Source organism: Tenrec ecaudatus, chromosome 5 (assembly GCF_050624435.1).
Source record: "Tenrec ecaudatus isolate mTenEca1 chromosome 5, mTenEca1.hap1, whole genome shotgun sequence".
NCBI classification, from domain to species: domain Eukaryota; kingdom Metazoa; phylum Chordata; class Mammalia; order Afrosoricida; family Tenrecidae; genus Tenrec; species Tenrec ecaudatus.
In genome coordinates this window covers 99,539,241-99,559,331 of record NC_134534.1, presented here as the reverse complement: position 1 = coordinate 99,559,331, position 20,091 = coordinate 99,539,241, and the positions used below count along the sequence as shown (strand labels likewise).

General features: G+C 41.9%; 1 protein-coding gene across 1 annotated transcript in view; it reads left to right on the top strand.

Annotated features, from left to right (window-relative positions):
- The window catches only part of RASEF (RAS and EF-hand domain containing), a 96,173-nt gene extending 77,280 nt beyond the window's left edge, over positions 1 to 18,893 (top strand). Inside the window, exons 15-17 of the mRNA XM_075550700.1 lie at positions 1,591 to 1,710; positions 3,998 to 4,074; positions 18,599 to 18,893. Of these exons, the coding sequence (XP_075406815.1) occupies positions 1,591 to 1,710; positions 3,998 to 4,074; positions 18,599 to 18,698 (297 nt within the window). The 3' untranslated portion in view covers positions 18,699 to 18,893. The remainder of the gene's footprint in view (positions 1 to 1,590; positions 1,711 to 3,997; positions 4,075 to 18,598) is intronic.
- The last annotated feature ends 1,198 nt before the right edge of the window (positions 18,894 to 20,091 follow it).

The following is a 20,091-nucleotide window of genomic DNA, read 5'->3' as shown; positions in this document are numbered from 1 at the left end:
AGACAGACAGACAAAGATCAGTAATGGAGTTGAAATAGTTCGTATGTAGAGTGATCAGCCATAGCATGTGCCAGGAATTTAACTGTCAAAATATGCTAAACACCTACACATGGTGGTGCTGTGGGTTAGGCAATCATTTGCTAAACTTGATGGCTCAAAGCCACCACTGGCTTCTCCAGGGAAAGATGTGGCTATCTGCCCTAGGAAGATACACAGCCTTAGAAACCAGACTGAGAGGTCCTGCTCTGTCCTCTTGGCTCGATGTGAGTTGGAGTCAGTTCATTGGCAGTGGGTTTGTTTTGGGTCAGAGGAAACTTGAAAAGAATGGAGGCCCAATGTAATTTCATTATTTTAAAAATCAAGTCTTTCATTCTTTCTAACATGTTACTCAAGCATCTCCTGCTGTTTATAGACACTGCTACTGTCTTTGTCAGGACTGCTGCTTCTCTGGATTAGAGCTGGAAGCCTGTTTTTCTGTGGAATCCAGGTTATCATCGATTTTTTATTCAAATCATATCCCAATGAGGTGGGATATTCCCTAATTAATCCTCTCATTTTCCCAAGAGGGTAATTCAGGCAGAAATGCAAAGAGACACGTCAGTGTCTCTCATGGACCAGTGGTGGGAGATCAAGTGTAGCCCTATCACTCACAGTTTGCCTGAGCATTGGGTAATTGTGGATGATGTGTGTATGCTAACTTGGGACCATTGACATTAGAATTTTCCACTTTAAAGATTGATCATTTGTGTTCCATAAGAAAAAAAATCAGCCTTCTAGACTTTGCTGCTTTTGTTTCATTACGAAGCAGGTGGCAGGGAGTGTGGACCTTTCAAACTCCGTCTTGTTGTAGCATAGTTACAGAAGCCCCTTCGACCTGGGGGTGTGACGCTGCTTCATGATCACCACGGTCTAAAGAGAACAGTGTAGGAAATGAGGAGAGCCCAGCAGGCAGAGAGGCCTGTGGGGCCCAGTTTCTGGAGTTTATTGTGGCTGGCAGTGGTCTATATGGTAGAAACAAGAAATTAGGAGCTGCAAATTTACTTTGTCATAAACAGAATTGATTTAAAAAATAATTTTATTGGGAGCTCATACAACTCTTATCACAATCCATCCATCCATCCATCCATTGTATGTCAGGCACATTTATACATTTGTTGCCCTCATCAGTCTCAAAGCATTTCCTTTCTACTTAAGCCCTCAGTTCCTCAGTTTTCTCCTTCCTCTCTGTCCCCCTCCCCCATGAACCCTGGATAATTTGTAAATTATTATTATTTTGTCATGTCTGACACTGTCCGATCTTAATGCCTTCAAGGAGGAAGCGTTGTACAGTGGAAAGGGTTGTGAAATCAGGGAGAACCAGGCTTGGCCTCTTGCCTCAACCCTTCCAACAATTTACCTCTTAGAATTTCACTTTTCTCATCTGTAAATGGGGGAAAATGGATGTTTTAATAGCTGTTTTGAGGCAAAGGACATTTATATAGAGAGTAGAAAAACATGCATTTGGAAAATGGTAATCAATGCTGTTCTTAATTTCCTCAGTATGGGTCCAAAGGCTGCTGATTTCTCATTTCTTTCCCTTTTCTGTGATAGGATGCCACCCAAGAAAGTATTCCAATCATGTTGGTAGGAAACAAGGCCGATCTTCGGGAAGCTGCTGCTGTGGACGCACAAAACTGTGTGCCAGGATACATTGGAGAAAAGCTGGCCATGGTAAGAGTGGAAACTACACTGATCTTTGACACTAAGTTGACTCATAGTGACCCTACAGGACAGAGTGGAACAAACCTTAGGGTCTCTGACACTGTAAATCTTTATGTCCATAGACAGCCTCATCTTTCTCCTATGGAGTCACTGGTGGGTTCAAACCACTGGACCTTAGGTTAGCAGCTCAATTTGTAGCTCATTGTGCCAACAGTACTCCTAGGTAAGAGGAAACGCACCACCATCAAGTCAGTGCTGACTCATAGGGACCCTGTAGGGCAGGATAGAACTGTCCCTATGAGTTTCCATGACCATAACTGTTTACAAGAGTAGAAAGCCTGCCTTGTATTTCTCTTGCAAAATGGCTCATGGTTTTGAACCACTGACCTTGAAGTTAGCAGCCCAAGGTGTAACCATCACACTACTGGGGCTCCCTTGGTAAGAGTAATGGTGGGTTCAAATCAAAAGAAGCCTTCGGACCCTAGGAGGTCACTGGCTTTGACCTTTAATCTTCTTTACCTTTGCTTAAGGTAGCCCTGGTGGCATTTGGGGTTATGAATTGGGCTGTTAACCACAAGATCAGCAGTTCAAAATCACCAGCCACTCTGAGCCTACAGTCTTGTGAACCTACAGGTGCAGTTCCACTCTGTTCTGTAGGGTCATCATGAGTCAGAAGAGATTGGATGGCAGTGAGTTTTGTGGTTTTAAAACCATTCTTAAGATGTCCTTTGAATAAGCCTCAGTCCTAGTTGAGGAGATGTCTGTCCTTCTTAAACAGGCAGAACCCCAAATGTCCTTCCCTTGTTGATGAGTGTAAGTAGATAGCCCATAGCTTGGACCCTAATGAAGGTAACATATTTCCTTAATTATATTTCTCCACTAAGTACAAAACTGAAAAACAGAGCCTCAAACTCACAGCCATTGAGTCGATTTCAAATCAAAGCAACCCCATCTGACAGAGTAGAACTGCCCCTGTAAGTTTCTGAGACTGTGACTTGTTACAGGAGTAGAAAGCCGTGGTGTTTTGAAGTGCTGGCCATGCGGTTAGCAGCCCAAAAGAGAGCCCACTATACCATCAGGGCTTCTTTGATACAGAGAAGAGGTAAAATTACCATCTTCACGCTCATCTAGTTGCTGGAATCCTATAGTCATGGAATTCAATGCAAGAAAAACAAATGAGTGGTCTCTTTTGAAAAGAAAGCTTTCATGTCAGAAGGTTACTATGCCTCCTGGCCTCAAGTGTGTGGATGGATTGTGAGAGACATTTTTGTTTCCTCCAAGATTTGGACTTAGAAGGAAAAGTGTAAAATTATTTTTGGCTATACATTTGTATAGTTGGTGAAACTCATTACCTTCCCATTTATTGTCTTGTGCCATGTTTCCTTATCATCCTTTATTATCATGCTATTATCATTGGGCCAGAATGCTACCTGACCTTTTTAGTGAGCCGTCTTATCAGTTCAGATGCATTTTGGATCAAATAAAAAGCTAATACAATAGCAAACTGATTTGACATTGGTATCGTTGTTTTCTGTTGTCAGTCCCATGAAATTACTGCTTTGTTCTATCTATCTATCTATCTATCTATCTATCTATCTATCTATCTATCCATCCATCCATCCATCTATGTCATCTACTTCCCATCTATCTATATGGAGTTTTGAGATGGTGCAAATGGTTAATCTGCTCAGCTACTATTTGAAAATGTGGATGTTTGAATCCACGCAAAAGCTTCTTAACTAAAGGCCAGGGATCTTCGGAGAGTTCGACTGCAACACGCGTGGGAATGCCGTGGGTAGGAATTAACCCAACAGCAGCAGATTAGTTGGTTAGAAAAATACCTCTTGATTTTAGCAACTTTGGTCGTGGTTCCTCCTGATGGTGATAGCATGAGGGTGCCAACCTGAAGGATCCATACTTGGAATGGAATTTAATTTCTTGGGCATTATCTTAGACTATTAATTTTATCTCCCTCAATTTATTTGGTAGAAGAGCATCTGAAAGCATATTTCAGATTAGTTTGAAACATGAAATTGTTTTCTTGTTTGTTTTAATGCCATATAAAAATTTTCTGACTAGATGTTTTCAAGGAATGACTTAAGATCAAAGCTTGCATTGTTCTTGTTTTATTTGTGTTTTAAATATTGAAACCATGAATAGATTTCTCATATGGTAATCACTCTTGGCATGCTCGAAAAGAAAATATTGTGTTTTTTTCTTGTTGATTTTTAAAAGACGATGTAGCAGGAAACCCAGCTAAAGCTTTTCTTTAATTACACATCTTTTTTTCCTACAGAACTACGGGGCATTATTCTGTGAAACAAGTGCCAAAGATGGTTCAAATATAGTGGAAGCCGTTCTACATCTTGCTCGGTAAGATTTTGACTTGTATTTGGTAAATGGGATATTGGATTGGATATTTTTTAGTTGCTATATATATGAAACTTCTTGACCCAAACATGGACTTATAACAGGAAAACACTGCCCTCAAAGTTGGCCATACTTTATGCTCGTCCCAGATACAACCTAATGGAACCTTGCCTGGGTCTGCCCATTTTCATGAGTGTTGGCATGTTTTAGTCCATTGGTATGACTATTTAGCGGCATCATTTTACAACACTATATCTGCCCATTTCTACTGTTCTCTGTACCCTTTTATTGGCTTATTTTCAGAAGTAAATTATTAGGGTTTTCTTCCTAGTCTTTCTTAGTCTGGAAGCTCAGTGGGACTTGCCTCTCATGAGTGGCCCTGCTGGTATTTGAAATGCCAGTGGCCCAGCTTCCCTCACTGTGGCAACATGCAAGCTACCACAGAATGGCTAAATGTCAGCCAGGGGGTGGTCATTGATGATATTTGTCACAAATGAAGACTCTGTAAAGATGTGGTATGCTGCTTATTCATTGTAAACATTGGCAGTGTCTTCACTGCCAAACAAAGCAGGTGCATTTGAGGAGCCATTGACCTTTCTGCAGAATGTCACCACAATGCTAGCAGTTGACTTTTATGAATCATTTCCAGCAACCAGAGTTTAAATATGAGAGACTCTTATGAATACAACTGCCTATTATGATATTCCCCAGAATAAACGGAAGAGGAAAAACAACAACAATAAACAGCAAAGAAATTCTGTATATCATGGCAGTTGAATGCACTTTTTCAAACTCTTTATTATCTAATAAAGCAATCATTAAGCTGAGGCAATGTTGTTAATAATAATAACATTTTAGGGTGTGGATTAGAGTAGAAATTGCACCATTAAAAGCTTGAATGTGTTTGAGGGTGTTAACTGTTTAGAGTATTCTCAGGAACCAACTTCTATTGGCTTTATCTTTTCTCCTCTGTTTTCTGCTACAAATGGGAAGTCGATCCCTAACTGACCTAAAGGGATTAAATGCACACACAAGCAAGACATACTAACAAAGACGAACGATCTTTAATTACAGACAAAACTAAACCATCATTTTAGGCATGCGATTCTTTTTTTTAGACTTTACAAGGATTTTAACTTCAGTAGGATAATTGGCCTCTTTGGCTACTATGTATTGAGAATTAAAACACTTGGTAGTATTTCTAAATGCTGTTTCTAAAATGAACAAAGTACTTAATAAAACTGAGTTCTATTATGAGAATAACTGGATAAAGGTCTTGACATAAATTATTTCTGTCACTTCAGGGAGACCAGGAAACAGATCCCTAAGCATTTAGTTGGTAAGTTTGACATTGTTCGTGCTGTAGTGGCCAGTGAGCCAACCTCCAACTCATGGTGATCCCACATGTCTCACTGCCATCGAGTTGAGTCTAACTCATACTGACCCTCTGGAATGGAGCAGAACTGCCCTGTGGGTTTCCAAGACCGCAGTCTTTCCAGGAGTAGAAAGCTTCATCATTCTTCCAAGGAGAGCCTGGCAGATTTAACCCTTTGTGCCACCAGGGCTCCTGACCTCCTACATAGTGCAACGAAGTGCTGTTCAGTCCTTTGCCATCTGCATAGTTAGTTGTAGATCAAACCCAGTGATCCGTAGTTTTCATTGGCTGGTTTTCCGAAGCTGATCACCAAGGCTTTCTTCTGATCCTCCCATAGTCAGGAAGCTCTGCTGAAACCTGGTCCGCATCCAAGCAATGCACATTTCCGCCAACAGACAGGCTGTGGCTGCCCATGAGACGCATAGTGCAGGTCTCCTATGGAAGGTGAGAGTTCTCCCACTGAACCATCACTCTGCCATCTCATGTTAAACACGGTTGTTGAAGTCGATTCTGACTCAGAGTGACTCTGTAGAGGACGCAGTGGAACTGTTCCTTAGGGTTTCTGAGACTCTAAATCTTTTCAGCAGCATACAGCCTCATGTTTGTACCAAGGAGCGGCTGGTGCATTTGAGCTACCAATCTTGCAGTTAGTAGTCCAACACTTACCCTAGAGCATGGTGCAAGAGTGAATGTTGAATTGGAATTCCACTCAAGGTGGTGTCTTATTTTAGTCATTCCTAATCTACAAAAAGAAAGGGGACAAATAAAAAATATCTTCAAGGTTCTTTCTGTTCTTTTTCTTTGATTCTGTATGTAATAGTCCCGGCTACACTGCACTACGTAATACTCTTTGAATATGTGATTGTTCTGTGGGTCCATAGTAAAGTGGAGTGCTTCCAAAGTTCCCTGGCGACTCCCGGGACCAGCAGCAGTTCTGTTGTGCCATAAAGATAGGAGAGGCTGTAAACTACTTGTGCCCTTTCCCCAGCTGCTCCAGTGTGACACCTTGGGTCAGCCCACGCACAGGTTAGCTTACACAGAGCCTGTGGGTGTGTTTAGTGCACCTGGTGAGCAGAGGTATTTTGATAACTAAGATAATTTTGCTGTCACCTGGACAGAGAGTACTTTTCTTTTTTAAAGCCCTAGATAATTAAAAGAAAGCTGCTCGTGACTCACTCATCAAAGGGTTTGTTGTTTTCATTGTTGCCTGGTGCATTGTGGTTAGGCTTCTGTCTTCGTTATGTTCATGAATGCTCAGTACAACAATTATAAATAGAGAACATGTGCAAAGTCTTCGATTTGCTTTCTACTCTTCCGTCACATTTGTCTGTCAACATTCCTAAGTTTTAAAATGAGACATGGCATTCTTCATTGGTAAAATGATCAGTTTAGAAAGTTTCAGAGCCTCTAGGAAGTTGCACTAATGCAAAGCTAAGTTCTTGATTAAGTTCTCATACAAGATCCGGACGCGTTTCTCTCCTCACGACATACAGGCACAACACTGGAATGGGCAGTCTGTGTGCTTGCGTAGTCTGAACTTAGTTCAGAGGTGATGGGAGGCCATACATGTTTGGGTTGACAACTTAAGGTGCTCTGCTTTTTATTGGAAAACCTCTCAATCCCAGGAAAAGCTTCTCCTAGAAATGCTATTTCCCTATTATGTTCAAAGAACATCTTTCACAACTCTTGTCCAATTAGTAAGTAACTTTGCCATTACCGGAATTACAGGTTTTGACCAGTTTGTGATAGATTTACATTCACCTGGCTTTTAATTGATTAATGGCCTCCTCTTTGAGAAAACAAAAACTCGCTCAGGCCAGTGTATCAGTTCCACCCAGGCACTGGACTCGTGTATAAATTTGCCTAGCACACTGTGCCATTTAAAATGTAATTGTTAAACATATGGTACTTTTGGGTTCGGTACGTTAATTTTGATGGACTTATGTCTATGGGAGTTGTTTAGAACTATATCTATTGGATGTCCTTAATATGAGGCATGCCTGTAATTTTGGCGTCTTACGGAAACTGAAGGCCAGATGAAAGATGTAAATGTGGCATTCCTCTTCAATATTTGCTTTCAAGTTCAATAATGTTTATATTATAATGACTGTTCAGTGCGTGCACAGCCCTGTATTAGCTTCCGGAGAGAGCTCAAGGATATGGAAAAAGTATTTCTACATTAGAGAAAATCACATGACCTTGTAGTCATGTGACATGCAGCTGACAGAGGCCATTTGGGTGCCCAGAAGGAAGAGATGTAAGTTTTGTTGGTGAAGGTTAGATGCTGGACATAGCAATTAAATTGAGTCTCAGATTGAATTTGCATCAGCGTAGAGGAGCGCAGGAGGTTATTTTAGGCAAGCCCAAAATAAATGTACTGGAAGTAATGTAAATAAAAGATGTAAGTAACTGGATACTAAATAGAACTACAATAAATAATAAAATAAGTAACTAACCGTGACCAATGTCTCATGGAAGGTGCTTGGAGTTGCAGTGCTTCGGTGCTTGCTGAAGGCTGGTGGTGTGAGCTCATTCGGTGCCTCCTCGTAGGTGAACCGCTGTGGCAAGCGGTCCCTTTGAGGGGACAGCCTAGACACCCTCTGGGGCCCGTCTGCTCGGTCGCACGGAATCGCTCTGAGTTGAGATTGATTCAAGAGCAGCTCACACCATGTCGTATGGAAAGTTTGCTATGTTAGGCTCATGCCGAGTGATTGCCTTGTGTTATTTCCTCTTTACAGTAACCTTGTGAGAATGCGATGGTTATCGCATCCATTTTAAAGATGAGAACATTGAGAGTTAGAATGCTGAATCAACTTGTTCAAAGGGACACAGCTTATAGTTGGCTAGATGAAAGCTTTCTATTACTAATCTGAATTGCAGACTTACTTAAATGTTGTTATTTCTCATGGTTCCTTTCTGCACCTGATTCCCTTCTATTGTCTCAGAGCCGGGCTTTCTCTCTCTATGGTTAGTATCTCCCATCACCCTGTATCTAGAGCCGTTTATAATTGATGACTTCCAGTGTCTGCGTTTTAACTCTCCGCCTCTTTTCCAAATTTCTTAACCACATTTCAAACCCCCAGCCACTGGGAATTCCAGAGATGGGATGGAGTCAACATATCAAAACCCTGATGCATAATCTTTTCTTGAAAGGATCCTGGGTGTCCGTGCATTGTGCTTTGGGCTGCTAACCTCCAGGTCAGCAATCAGGCCACCTAGCTGCTCCAAGGGAGAAAGACGAGGCTTTCCGCTCGCGTGAGCACCGACACCCTGGGAAAGCCAACAGAGCACTTCTTCTCTGCCTGCATCTTTACGGGAACGGATTGCCTTATGGGACTGCTGTGAGTCAGAGCCGGCTCGATGGCAGTGAGGGTTTTGTTTTTTTTCTTTAAAACGGTTACTCATTCTAAATTTTCTTTCTCAGGAAACATTACAAAAGGCATAAATTTAAAAACAGTAACTTGGCATCAATCTTCTTCCGGTCTTCCTTATTCGCCCATATCTGGTGGGTTTGGGGACCTATTGATTCAGTGACTTCCCTGTGTATCTGTGGAATCTGTCATGTCTCAGTCTTGCTCTGATTTGTTCAAGCCTGCCTTGCCTGGTTCACTGTGGGAGACACCTCAGCTTACGCCTCAGGTTTTCCCTCTCTTCAAACCTGCCCCTCCTCCTCCTTGTAATCAGGGTGAACTTTATCAATGAAAATGTAATGACTACTCACACCGTCATTTATTATCCCACATTGGTGTTCTGCATGTAATTGAAGTCTAAGCTAACAGCCCTCTATAGCCTGACCTCACTCACTGCCTTTGTGGCCCTCAGTTTTCTTTTCCCCAAAATGAATGATAGTTTTACACATAGATTTCCCCCCAATAATGACCATTCTCTCTTATGCCTCTTCTCCCTGTTTCTGGAATCCTCCTTTCCTCATTAACTGACAGTAGACTCCTGTTCTTTCAAGAGGCCCCTGTGATGCCAGTCTTCACAAAGTATAACCTGTGTGAAGTCTCACTGGCCACCCCCGAATGATTATGGTGCATCTTACCTATTTCCTCAGCATGTGAGCTTGTCTTGGCTCTTGTAATTATGTATTTAGACATATGTCTCTCATGTAAGTGTGCTCACTAGTCAGGTTGGCCCTTGAACTGGACTTAATGTGAGCATTTGCTGAATGAAGAACATCTTTTCTCTTATAAATTATGTTTATTTTGTATTGTTGCTGTAATAAATTACCACTAACTTAGCAACTTAACTCAGATGCAGTATTTTAAATTTCTTTAGACCAGACGTCTTATTGGGTGGTTTTATTGGGCTAAAATCAAGAGTCGGCAGCACTGTATTTCTTTCTGGGGCTCCTGGGAAGAAGCCCCGTCCTTGGCTCTCTCAGATTCCAATGGTCACCCACATTCCTTGCCTAGTGCCTCCTTTCTCCATCTTTAAAGCCAAAAGTGTCAGATATCTATAGAAGTAGAAACTTCCCTAATCTAGGAAGCTGTAGCCTGCCTTAAATGTTGAAGGATTTTTTTCAGGTGTAGAAATACACTCCTGCCCTCTTCATCCTCACTCTCTCCACCTCACCCCATTGCTCTGTGCTAAGAAATGCCTCTGCCACGTTGGGACCCTTGACCTCTCTGTGCCCAGACTGCACAACGAGATGGACCAGGTTCCTCTAAGTTACCACTCAACGTTCAGCTGATAGTGAATGGTGGGATACAGAAGGTAGGCCGCATTGCTGTTCTGGGAGCTAAGGCATCTCCTAGAGCGGATGTTGTATCATCACTTATCTAGAAGGCTGCATCCGCAGTCTTTTCTTGACTGTTTGTTTCCTCATCTGGGAAATGAGAATAATGATGTCTGCTAGCTCTCAGATGGATGTGTGTAAAAAAATTAGCTGACATTCAACAAAATCCATTTTCACTTTTTAAAAAAAATTTGCTGAGACATCTTTCCATTTCACAGTGCAGTGGATTCACTAATTTGTTTGGAGTACCTTATGCAGGTGTCCTGACCAATTTGGCAGCTCTAAAACATGGTGTAGTGGATTATAAATTGGGCTGCTAACCACAAGGTCAGCAGTTCAAAGCCACCAGTTGCTACATGAAATTTTCTACTTCAGTACAGAGTTACAGTCTCTGAAGCCCACATCAGTTCTACCCTGTTCTATAGGGTCTCTATGAGATGGATTCGACTTGATGGCATTGAGAGCAAAGAGGATACTTTGTGTTTTAAAATCAGGAAAGGTATGCATTAGGTTTCTAGCGTACCACCCTATGTGTTCTATGTGCACGTTGATCAGTGAATCTGAGAAGCAAGACTATCTAAAGAGAAATATGCATGCATCAGGATTGAAGGAAGACTCATTAACAACCTGATATAAGAAAGGGACTCAGTTTTGCTTAATGAAGCCAAGGGGACCTAAAACATTTACTGGTCAAGATCAAAGACTACAGTCCCAGTATCGATTACAATTAATGTCAGGGAAACAGAAGTCCTCACAGCTAGACCAATACACAACATCATCATGATACAAGGAGAAAAGATTGAAGCTATCGAAGATTTTATGTTATGTGGATCCACAATCGATATTCATGGGAGCAGCAGTCAAGAAGTTAAACATTTCAGTGAGTTCAAGAGCGGAGCTGTCACTTTGAGGATGATATGGCGCCTCATCCAAGGCAGGAGGTTTTCAATCACATTGGATGCATGGGAGAGCTGGACCATAAGTAAGGAAAACTGGAGATGAATTCCTACGTTTGAATTATGGTGCTGGCAAAGAATAGTGTAAGTAGTATGGATTACCAGAAGAGCAAGCAAATCTGCCTTGAAGGAGGTGTTGCCAGATGCTCCTTAGGCGGGCGGAGGGCAAGGTTTCATCTCCCACACTTTAGACATGTTATCAGGAGGGACAAGTCCCTCGAGGAGGACAGGATGCTGATGAAAATGGAGGGTCAGGGAAAAAGCAGAGCCTTGGTGAGGTGGAGTGACACTGTGGCTGTAAGAAAGCACTCAAACACAAACAACGCCAATGGGCTCAAATACGATAACACTTGTAAGGACGGGGCAATGGATTGCTTTGAGTTGGAGCTCATTTGACCATACCTAACAGCAACAACAGACTCTTGCAATGCGGTGAATCCAAATTGAGATGTGCTGAAAGTACACTGGATTCAGAAGACTTCTCAAATCCCAACTCACTGCCCTTGAGTCGGTCCAACACACAAGGATCCTGTAGGAGAGCAGAACTGCCCTGATGGGGACTTTACGTCTGTCTTTCAGGAAGCAGAGAGGTTTGTCTTTCTCCTCTAGGAAGGCTGCTAGTTTGGAACCACCGACCTTGAAATTAGCAGGCCAAGTCATTACCCACAGGGCCACCAGGGCCCATTTTAAAGACTTAAAAGTTAAATATATATATAAATCTGCATATATATAATGTCTTACATATCTTATAAAATATCTTCTTTATCATAGTACAACAGTTACTACTGAGTTGATTCTCACTCATCAGACAACTCATGCAGGTCAGAATAGAACTGTGCTGTCCTTTGGGTTTACAATGACTGATTCTTCAGAAGTTGATCACCAGGACTTTCTTCCAGAGTACCTCTGGTTAGACTTAAACCTCCCAATTTTCATGTTAACAGACAACTTGGCTAGCCATGTGCACTACTTATGGAGCCATTTTATTAATATTATTTTGATTGATTGTATGTTGATGTGATAATCTGAATATATTCCATGAAAAAATATTGATAAAGGTAATTTGAATTTTTCCATATGTTTTAATGAGACTCTCAGAAAACCTCAAATTGTATGTGTGGATCGCATTCCACTTTGATCATTTAGCATTGCTCTGTAGATTCCCCATCATTTATCAGTGCATAACTCTCATAAACCACCACAAAACCTGTTCACCTAAAACAAGAGCCATCTTGTAAGAGCTCACAAATGCCAATGTTAGTTGGAAAACTCCTCTGCTGCTCTTGCTGGGTTTTTCTCTGCTGTTCCAGCCACTTGAGCACTTGGCTCACACTTCTCTGTCAGTTTCTCATATCGTACTGGCTTGTGTGTTGCTGTGGTGCTGGAAGCTGTGCCTCTGGCATTTCCAATACCAACAGGGTCACCACAAGCGAACAGGTTTCAGCAGAGCTACCAGACTACGAACAGACTAGGACGAAGGAATGGGCTGCCCACTTCTGAGGTATTGGCTACTGCCAAACTTTTTAATAGAAAAATTGTCAAATACTGAAAACTTCATAAATAGCAGAAGGTGCATTGTCAGATATAGTGCTAGCAGGTGAGCCACTGAGGTCGGAAGGCACTCAAAATATAAACGGAGAAGAGCTGCCTTCTCAAAGAAGGATTGACCACATTGATGTGGATGGAGGAACGCTTTCATTTGCTGATTGGGTATGACTCAAAATGTGAAGAAAACAGCTAGTCATATTTGAAACTTGGAGTGTATGCGGTATGAATCTAGGAAAATTTGACGTCTTCAGAAGTGAAATGGACTGCATAGAGATCAATATCTTGGGCATGAGTGAGCTTAAATTGACTGGTGGTAGCGTTTTCAGTCAGACAACCATGCAGGTTAATATGCAGGGAATGACAAGTTCAAGAGGAATGGCATCACATTCTTCTTCAATAAGGGCCTTTCAAGGTCTAGAAGTGCAGTGCTGTCTGTGATAGGATAATGCCTATCTACACACAAAGATACCAAGGCAACAAAACTGTTATCAAATTTATACACTACAGCTAATGATGAATAAATTGAAGAGTTTTCTGAATGTCTTCAGTCTGAAAGTGATCAAACATGCAATCAAGATGCATTGATAACTATTGGGACCCAACAAGAGAGGAAGGAAGAAGAGTTTTTGGAAAACATGGCCTTGTTGAGAGAAATGAAGCTAAACAATACATGATAGAATTTTGCAAGGCCAATGGCTTTTTCGTCACAAATACCTTTTTACAACAACTCAGAAGGTGACTCAATAAGTGGATTTCTTCACAGGAACACATCGAAATCAAATTGACCACATGTGTAGGAAGAGACAATGAAGCCCTGCTGGTGTACTGGTTACAAATTGGACTTGGAGGTGTAAGAGGAGTACTTCAGATACCACCAGCTATAAACAGTTACAGTCTCAGAAACCCACAGGGGCAGTTCTGCCCTGCTCTACAGGGTGACTATGAGTCAGAATGACTAAATAAAAGTGAGTGTTCATTTTAGGAAGAGATGATGGAGAAACTCAATATCAGCCAAATCAGGCAAGGGGCTAACTGTAGGGAGATATATATATATATATATATATATGCTCCTAAGTTCAGACTGAAGCTGAAGAAAATTAAAGAAAGTTCATATTACTACTTTCCCACCTGAATTTTGAGAATATCCCAAGAACAGATTTTCCACACTGAACACTAATGGCAGAAGACCTGATGAGCTGTGGGAAGACACCAGAAACACCATTTATGAAAAAAGCAAAAGATCATTAAAAAGACCAGCATTGGTGTCAGGAAAGACTCCGAAACTTGCGCTGATGTGTAGAGTAGCTAAGGCAAATGCAAGAAATGATGAAGTCAAAGAACCGAATAGAAAATTTCAATGGACAAGTTGAGAAGACAAAATAAAATATGGTAATGAAATGTGCAAAGACCTTGAGTTAGAAAACCAAAAAAGAACATGCTCAGTATAGCTTAAACTGAAAGAACTGAAGAAAATATCAAGTGTTGAGTTACAAATTTGAAAGATTCAATGGACAAAATGTTAAGTTAAATGCAGGAAACATCAAGAGAAGATGGAAAGAATATGTAGACACACTCTTCCAAAAAGAACTAGTTGACATTCACCCATATTGAGAAGTAGCATGTGACCAAGAACCAAACAGCACTGAGAGAAGTTCAAGTTACACCGGAAGCAGTAGCCATAAACAAGGACCTAGCAAGTAATGGAGTGCAAATTTCAGTGTCTCAACAAGCTAGTGAAGCACTAGAAGCACTCACTTGTCTTTGCCAACAAATCTGGACAAGAGCTAATTGATTGGAAGAGGTCTGTATTCATCTGGGCTCTTTAGAGAAACAAATCCACAGAAACGCATGTATAAGAGAGAGTGTGCATCAAGAAAGCATCCCAACCCAGTGCTGCCCAAGCCCACAAGTCCAACATTAACCCATATGTCCAACACCAATCCACAAAGTCCTCCTCAATCTCACAAAACACACACAATGATGTCAACTGCAGGAGGAAAGCTGAGTCCGTGAAGGTGTAAGCATCTCAGCGCTGGCAGGGCTCTCCACACGGCTGCTCCAGCACCCAGGGCTGCATGGGGTAGGTCCATGTGGTTTCTCCTCAGGGATGTCTTGCAGGAAGTGAGCCTTGCCTGCTGAATCAGGGTACTGGCTAAGGCAGCTTCACCCTGGTCGGACCATCACAAAGCAAGAGACCGGAGAACTCAAAAGGTGAGCCTCACCGAGCCATTTATCCCTCCACCCTTCAATTAACCCCACATGTGATTATTGGCCAGGTTGGCACAATAAACTAACTACCTCAAGGTCCATATTTGTAACCATTTTAAAGAAAGGTGGCCTAATAGAATGAGAAAATTATAGAGCAATACATTGCATTGCATAAAAGTGAAATTTTGCTAAAGATCATTCAACAATGGTTACAGTAGTACATTGTCAAGGTGCTGCCTGAAATTCAGACCAGAGTTCGAAGAGAACATGGAATAGGGATGTCTGATGGATCTTGACTGAAAGCAGAGAATACCAGAAAAATGTGTACTTGTGTTTTAGTGACTATGCAAAGCCATTCAACTAGATCATAACGAACTATGGATAACCATGAGAACAATGGGAATTCCAGAGCCCCACATCACACTCATGTGGCGCATGTACATGGATCAAGAGGCATTGGTGCAAATGGAACAAGGAAATACTACATTGTCTATAATTGGGAAAGGTGTGTGCCAGGGTTGCACCCTCTCATCATACATGTTCAGTCTGTATGCTGAGCAGATAATGAGGAGCTGGACTCTATTAAGGCGAACTCAGCATCAGCTTGGAGGGAGGCTTGTTACCAACCTGAGATATGCAGATGACACAATCTTGCTTGCTGAAAGTGAGGAGAACTTGAAACATTTGCTGACGAAGATCAAGAATTGCATCTCCTCAATATAGATTACAACTTATCGTAAAGAAAATACAACTGTACCAATAGGTCGCATCATAATAAATGGAGAAAAGAGCGAAGAAGTTTTCAAAGATTTCCTCTTGCTTGGATCCACAATCAATCCTCATGGAAGCAGCAGTCAACAGATCAAATGATATATTCCATTGGCTAAATCTGCTGCACAAGACCTCTTCAAAGTGTTAAAAAAACAAGGATGTTCCTTTGAGGACTGAGGTGCACCTGACCCAAGCCATGATATTTTCAGTGAGCTCATATACATGTGCAAGTTGGAGATTGAATAAGAAAGACCAAAGAAGAATTGATATGTTTGAATTACAGTGTGGATCAAAAGTACTGTAAGTATCATGGACCACCAAGAGAACAAGTAAGTTTGAGAAGAAATACAGCCAGATGCCTTTTAGAAGCAAAGGAGACTTTGTCTCACGTAGTTTGGACCTGTGATCAGGAGAGACCCGTCCCTGGAAAAGGACATCGTGCTTGGTAGAATAGAGGGACAGCAAACAAAGAGTGATAGCTCCAACAAGATGGCTTGGCACAGTGGCTAGAGTGATGGATTCAAAATCACACCCACACAGATGGCAGGGCTTGCCTTCCATTGTACATGGGCCTCTGGGAGTCAGCACCAACACAGAGGCCACTCGCAGCAGCAGCAAGGCTGAAGCGTGGAACCAGCATGTGCCTCCTTCAGACACCTCTCCTCGCTACTTCCATTGTCCAGAGCCACCAGACTGACCTCTTCAGTGATGTACCTGGATGTCTGGAGGGGCCTCAATAGTCTCCATGAAGGGCAGGAAGCTGACTCCACCAGGCTTCTTAATGCTTGAGCTTGGAAATCTTGGAACATTGTTTCCTCTGCATTGTATTAGCTAAAAGGGAGGGCTAGAGGCTCCATTTCTTGAAGGGAAACTCAGCCTGGCCAGGGTCAGACTACTTTGGGGCCACCTTGAGGATCAGTTTTCGCAGACTGCCGCTACCTTTACAAAAGGTGGGACTCCAGGGTCTGTATATGTCACAAGCATTCTGAAGGATGTGGCTCTAGGGGACTTTCATCATGTAATGGAGAATAAGACCTTTTAAATTTATTTTTTGGTTATTGTTACCCCTAGCAGTTTAACTGTAAAAGGAATCCAGAAAGAGGCAAAAGGAAAGTCTTACTTTTCTCCCTGGATTTGAGTCATCCATTGTTATTTCAATTAACCCATAACCCACTGCCGAATCAGCAACCCTGTATAAGGTTTCCAGACTCAATCTTTACAGGAGCAGACAGCTTCATTTGTCTTTTAAGCAGCAGCTGAGTTTGAAGAACTGACCTTGGGGTCAGCAACCCAACACCTAACACCCAGCACCATTATCATGTATACTTACAGACTGGTTATGAAGTTGCTGTTGTTACTGCCAGCCAGCACTAGGTAGGGTTAGAGCCAGACTCCATGGTGCTAAGGAGCTTGCTGGTAGTGAAGAGGCCACAGATAGCAGTGCCTTCTCACAGGAACAGGTTTACTTTCTGCACTCAGATGAGAACTGCAATCTGGTCCTCCCTTCTGGGCCCCTCAGGGACCACGCTGTGGCTTGACTTTGGCGATCATTTCATGGTCCGTCTAGAAAAGTTTGCAGAGTTGGCTGCCTCATCCGGGCTCTAAGAGAAGCTTCCTAACTTTACAGGGTGGATATCCAGAAAGAGGAGACAGCTGAGCAGCCCTCCCTCAGAGGCAGGAATAGTTGATGTTGGGTGAGGGCTGAGCAGGGTAGAGCCAGTGAGAACAGCCTTTCAGGTGGCTGTGTGTGCTGTTGCATTTCCCTGGGATCTGAGTGTGCCCTGCTTCCTCCCCGCCACCTGCCCCCTGCGCATACACAGACACACACCCAGTGTTCTTAGTGTAGACCCTGGTGCCCATGGTCAGTGTAATGCATTGCCAGCTCCCCATGAGACCGGGAGTCCCACTGAATGGAGGCTGTATTCCATTTTATTTTCTGGTTGTGTCCCCAGTGCTTAGCAGACACAAGGCACAAGAATAGCATTAAATGAATCAAGTTCGCCATTACAGAGTGTGAATATTTATCTATATACTCTTTATTCCAGCCAATATTTATTGAGCATTGGCTCAGCCAAGACACTGGGGATACGGCAATGAATAAGATAGGCACACATTCCTGACCTCTTGAGCACCCAAGAAGGTGGGATGTGTATAGCATACAAAAGAAATAAGTAAATCATATGATAAAATGTGATTAATTCATTCTGTGGAGAAAAATAGAGCAGGAGAGAAGAGAGGCTATATTGGCAATGGCAGCCTGAAGTAAGATTGTCCAGGAGAATCGGAGTGCGAGACTTGAAGGAGTCAAATTCCAAACTATTCGTAAGCATCTATGGCTCTATTTATGGAGAAGGGCTTCTAGAGCTATGAAGCATCCAGAAGCTACATGTGTACACAAAACTGTATACATTTGTGTGATGTATGTTCATGAACATGTCTGCATGTTCACGTGCATATTGTGTGTTCATTTATTTGGTGTTCACTACTTGTTTGCATTCATGTGCATACATGCATGTGTTTATGGGTGCATTCATGTGCATCTGTATGTGCAGTACATATATATGTGCATGTGCATGTGGTATATATCTGGTGTGTGTGTGTGTGTATGTGTGTGTGTGTGTAGCTGGTGCTGAGGACAAAAGACCTCAAATTGACCTTCATGGTTTGAATCTGAGTTCTGCCACTCTAGCTTTGTGATATAAGGGACATTTTTAACTACTTTGTGCCTTCACGCTTCATCTATCTAATGGGATGCATCAAACTCACATGATTTGCATGGGGATTAAAGAAATCCAGGTCTACAGGACATGTAGAACAGTATCTGGATTGCACCAGGAAGCACTCACCATTGTTATCTTTACTTCTTTAGGAGGCTTTGGGATTTAGTTGTTACTTCAGGTAATTCTCTCTTTCTGTCTCTCTTTTCAGGGAGGTGAAAAAAAGAACTGATGAGGATGACAGCAAATCCATCACCAACTTGACAGGAACCAAGAAGTCCACACAAATGAAGAATTGTTGTAATGCCTAAACCTCAAACTTCCTTGACCTGTGACACCTGCATATTTATCATGCTGAACTGGTTTGACTTGTTTGACTTTGCATACAGGGGTGTGGCCTCTGACCACTATTACAGGTCTAGTTACAACATGGAAATTCCCAAACCTAGGTTGAGTCTCAATAAAACATGGTGCCCTGACACAGTCAAAAAGAGAAATCTCTAAATCTTTTTAAAGTGGTAAAATAAACAAACAAACACAAAAGCATGTGCTCAGATCAAAGTTGTAAAGAGACTTGCTGAAATAATTAGATTCATGTAGTATGTGGATTTGTTTGGTAGCCTATGGCATTCCGTGCTTAGCTACTTGATGTGAAAGTGCTAGTAAAAGGGGATCCACCACCTGACTGCTAAATAGCCCATCTACGTTAGTTCTCTTTCCTGCTCTAAAACCAATGACTCAGTCTGGAAGGCTGCCATTTCTGAATCTCACTAATGAATGCTCACATTCCACTGGGCTTGAATCAGAATTGGAAAGAGAGCATGATGGCCCGCAGTTTATAGGGACTCTTGATGTTTATGATTTTTAAAATATTGGTGTATCAGTTGAGTTTTATCATTGTTTAAATAAAAGCTAAAAATTGCATTGTTTCAGGCTCCTGGGAAAATATAGAAATCTATTTTTTTAAGTATAAAGAAATTATTTTTGAGACAAAAAGTAGTTGTTTATATCAAGGGGAATTTTAAAATATCAGAATAGTAAAACTCCAAGATTTAACATAAATCTTTGGTGAAAATATGTACAGCCATAAAATACTAAAAGTTCTTTGCTTAAAGAGATAATGCCACTTAGTGGTTGCCCGTGGCTGGGGAGCAGGAGGGACATCTCGTCATGACTAATGAAGACTCAGGTCATTTTTGGCAGGGGAAAAGGTAAAAATGGCTGTATAGCTTTGTGACTGTACTAAAGATCAGTAAACGGTGAAACTTACGGCGTGTTAATGATTTCATGTAGAAAAATAAACTAGCACTTTAAACAGGTTAGTTTTGCCAAGTGAAAACATGCATGCGTACTTCAAACCTCCCCACGGTTTCAAAGCAGTCTCCACTGTAATGCAAAATCCCGAGCTTCCCAATCTGTCTGATGAACTCTTACACATCAGAAACATGGAAGGAAAATGTGAAGTTTGGTGTTTGGACGATAACCTCTGTAAAATGCAGTGGCCCCTGATAAAGGAATGCCAGAGTCCGTCAGCGAACACGAGTGCTCCATGGGCACTGAGAGCCTTGCTCTCAGCCTTCCTCAGGAGCCAACACTTAATTTGACGGGGTCTGAGACACCTGCTGTCATGGACATAAACCAACTGTATTATTCACAGCAAGAGATTTCACTGAACTCTCTTCGTGTAGGCCCAGGTCCCAGGTG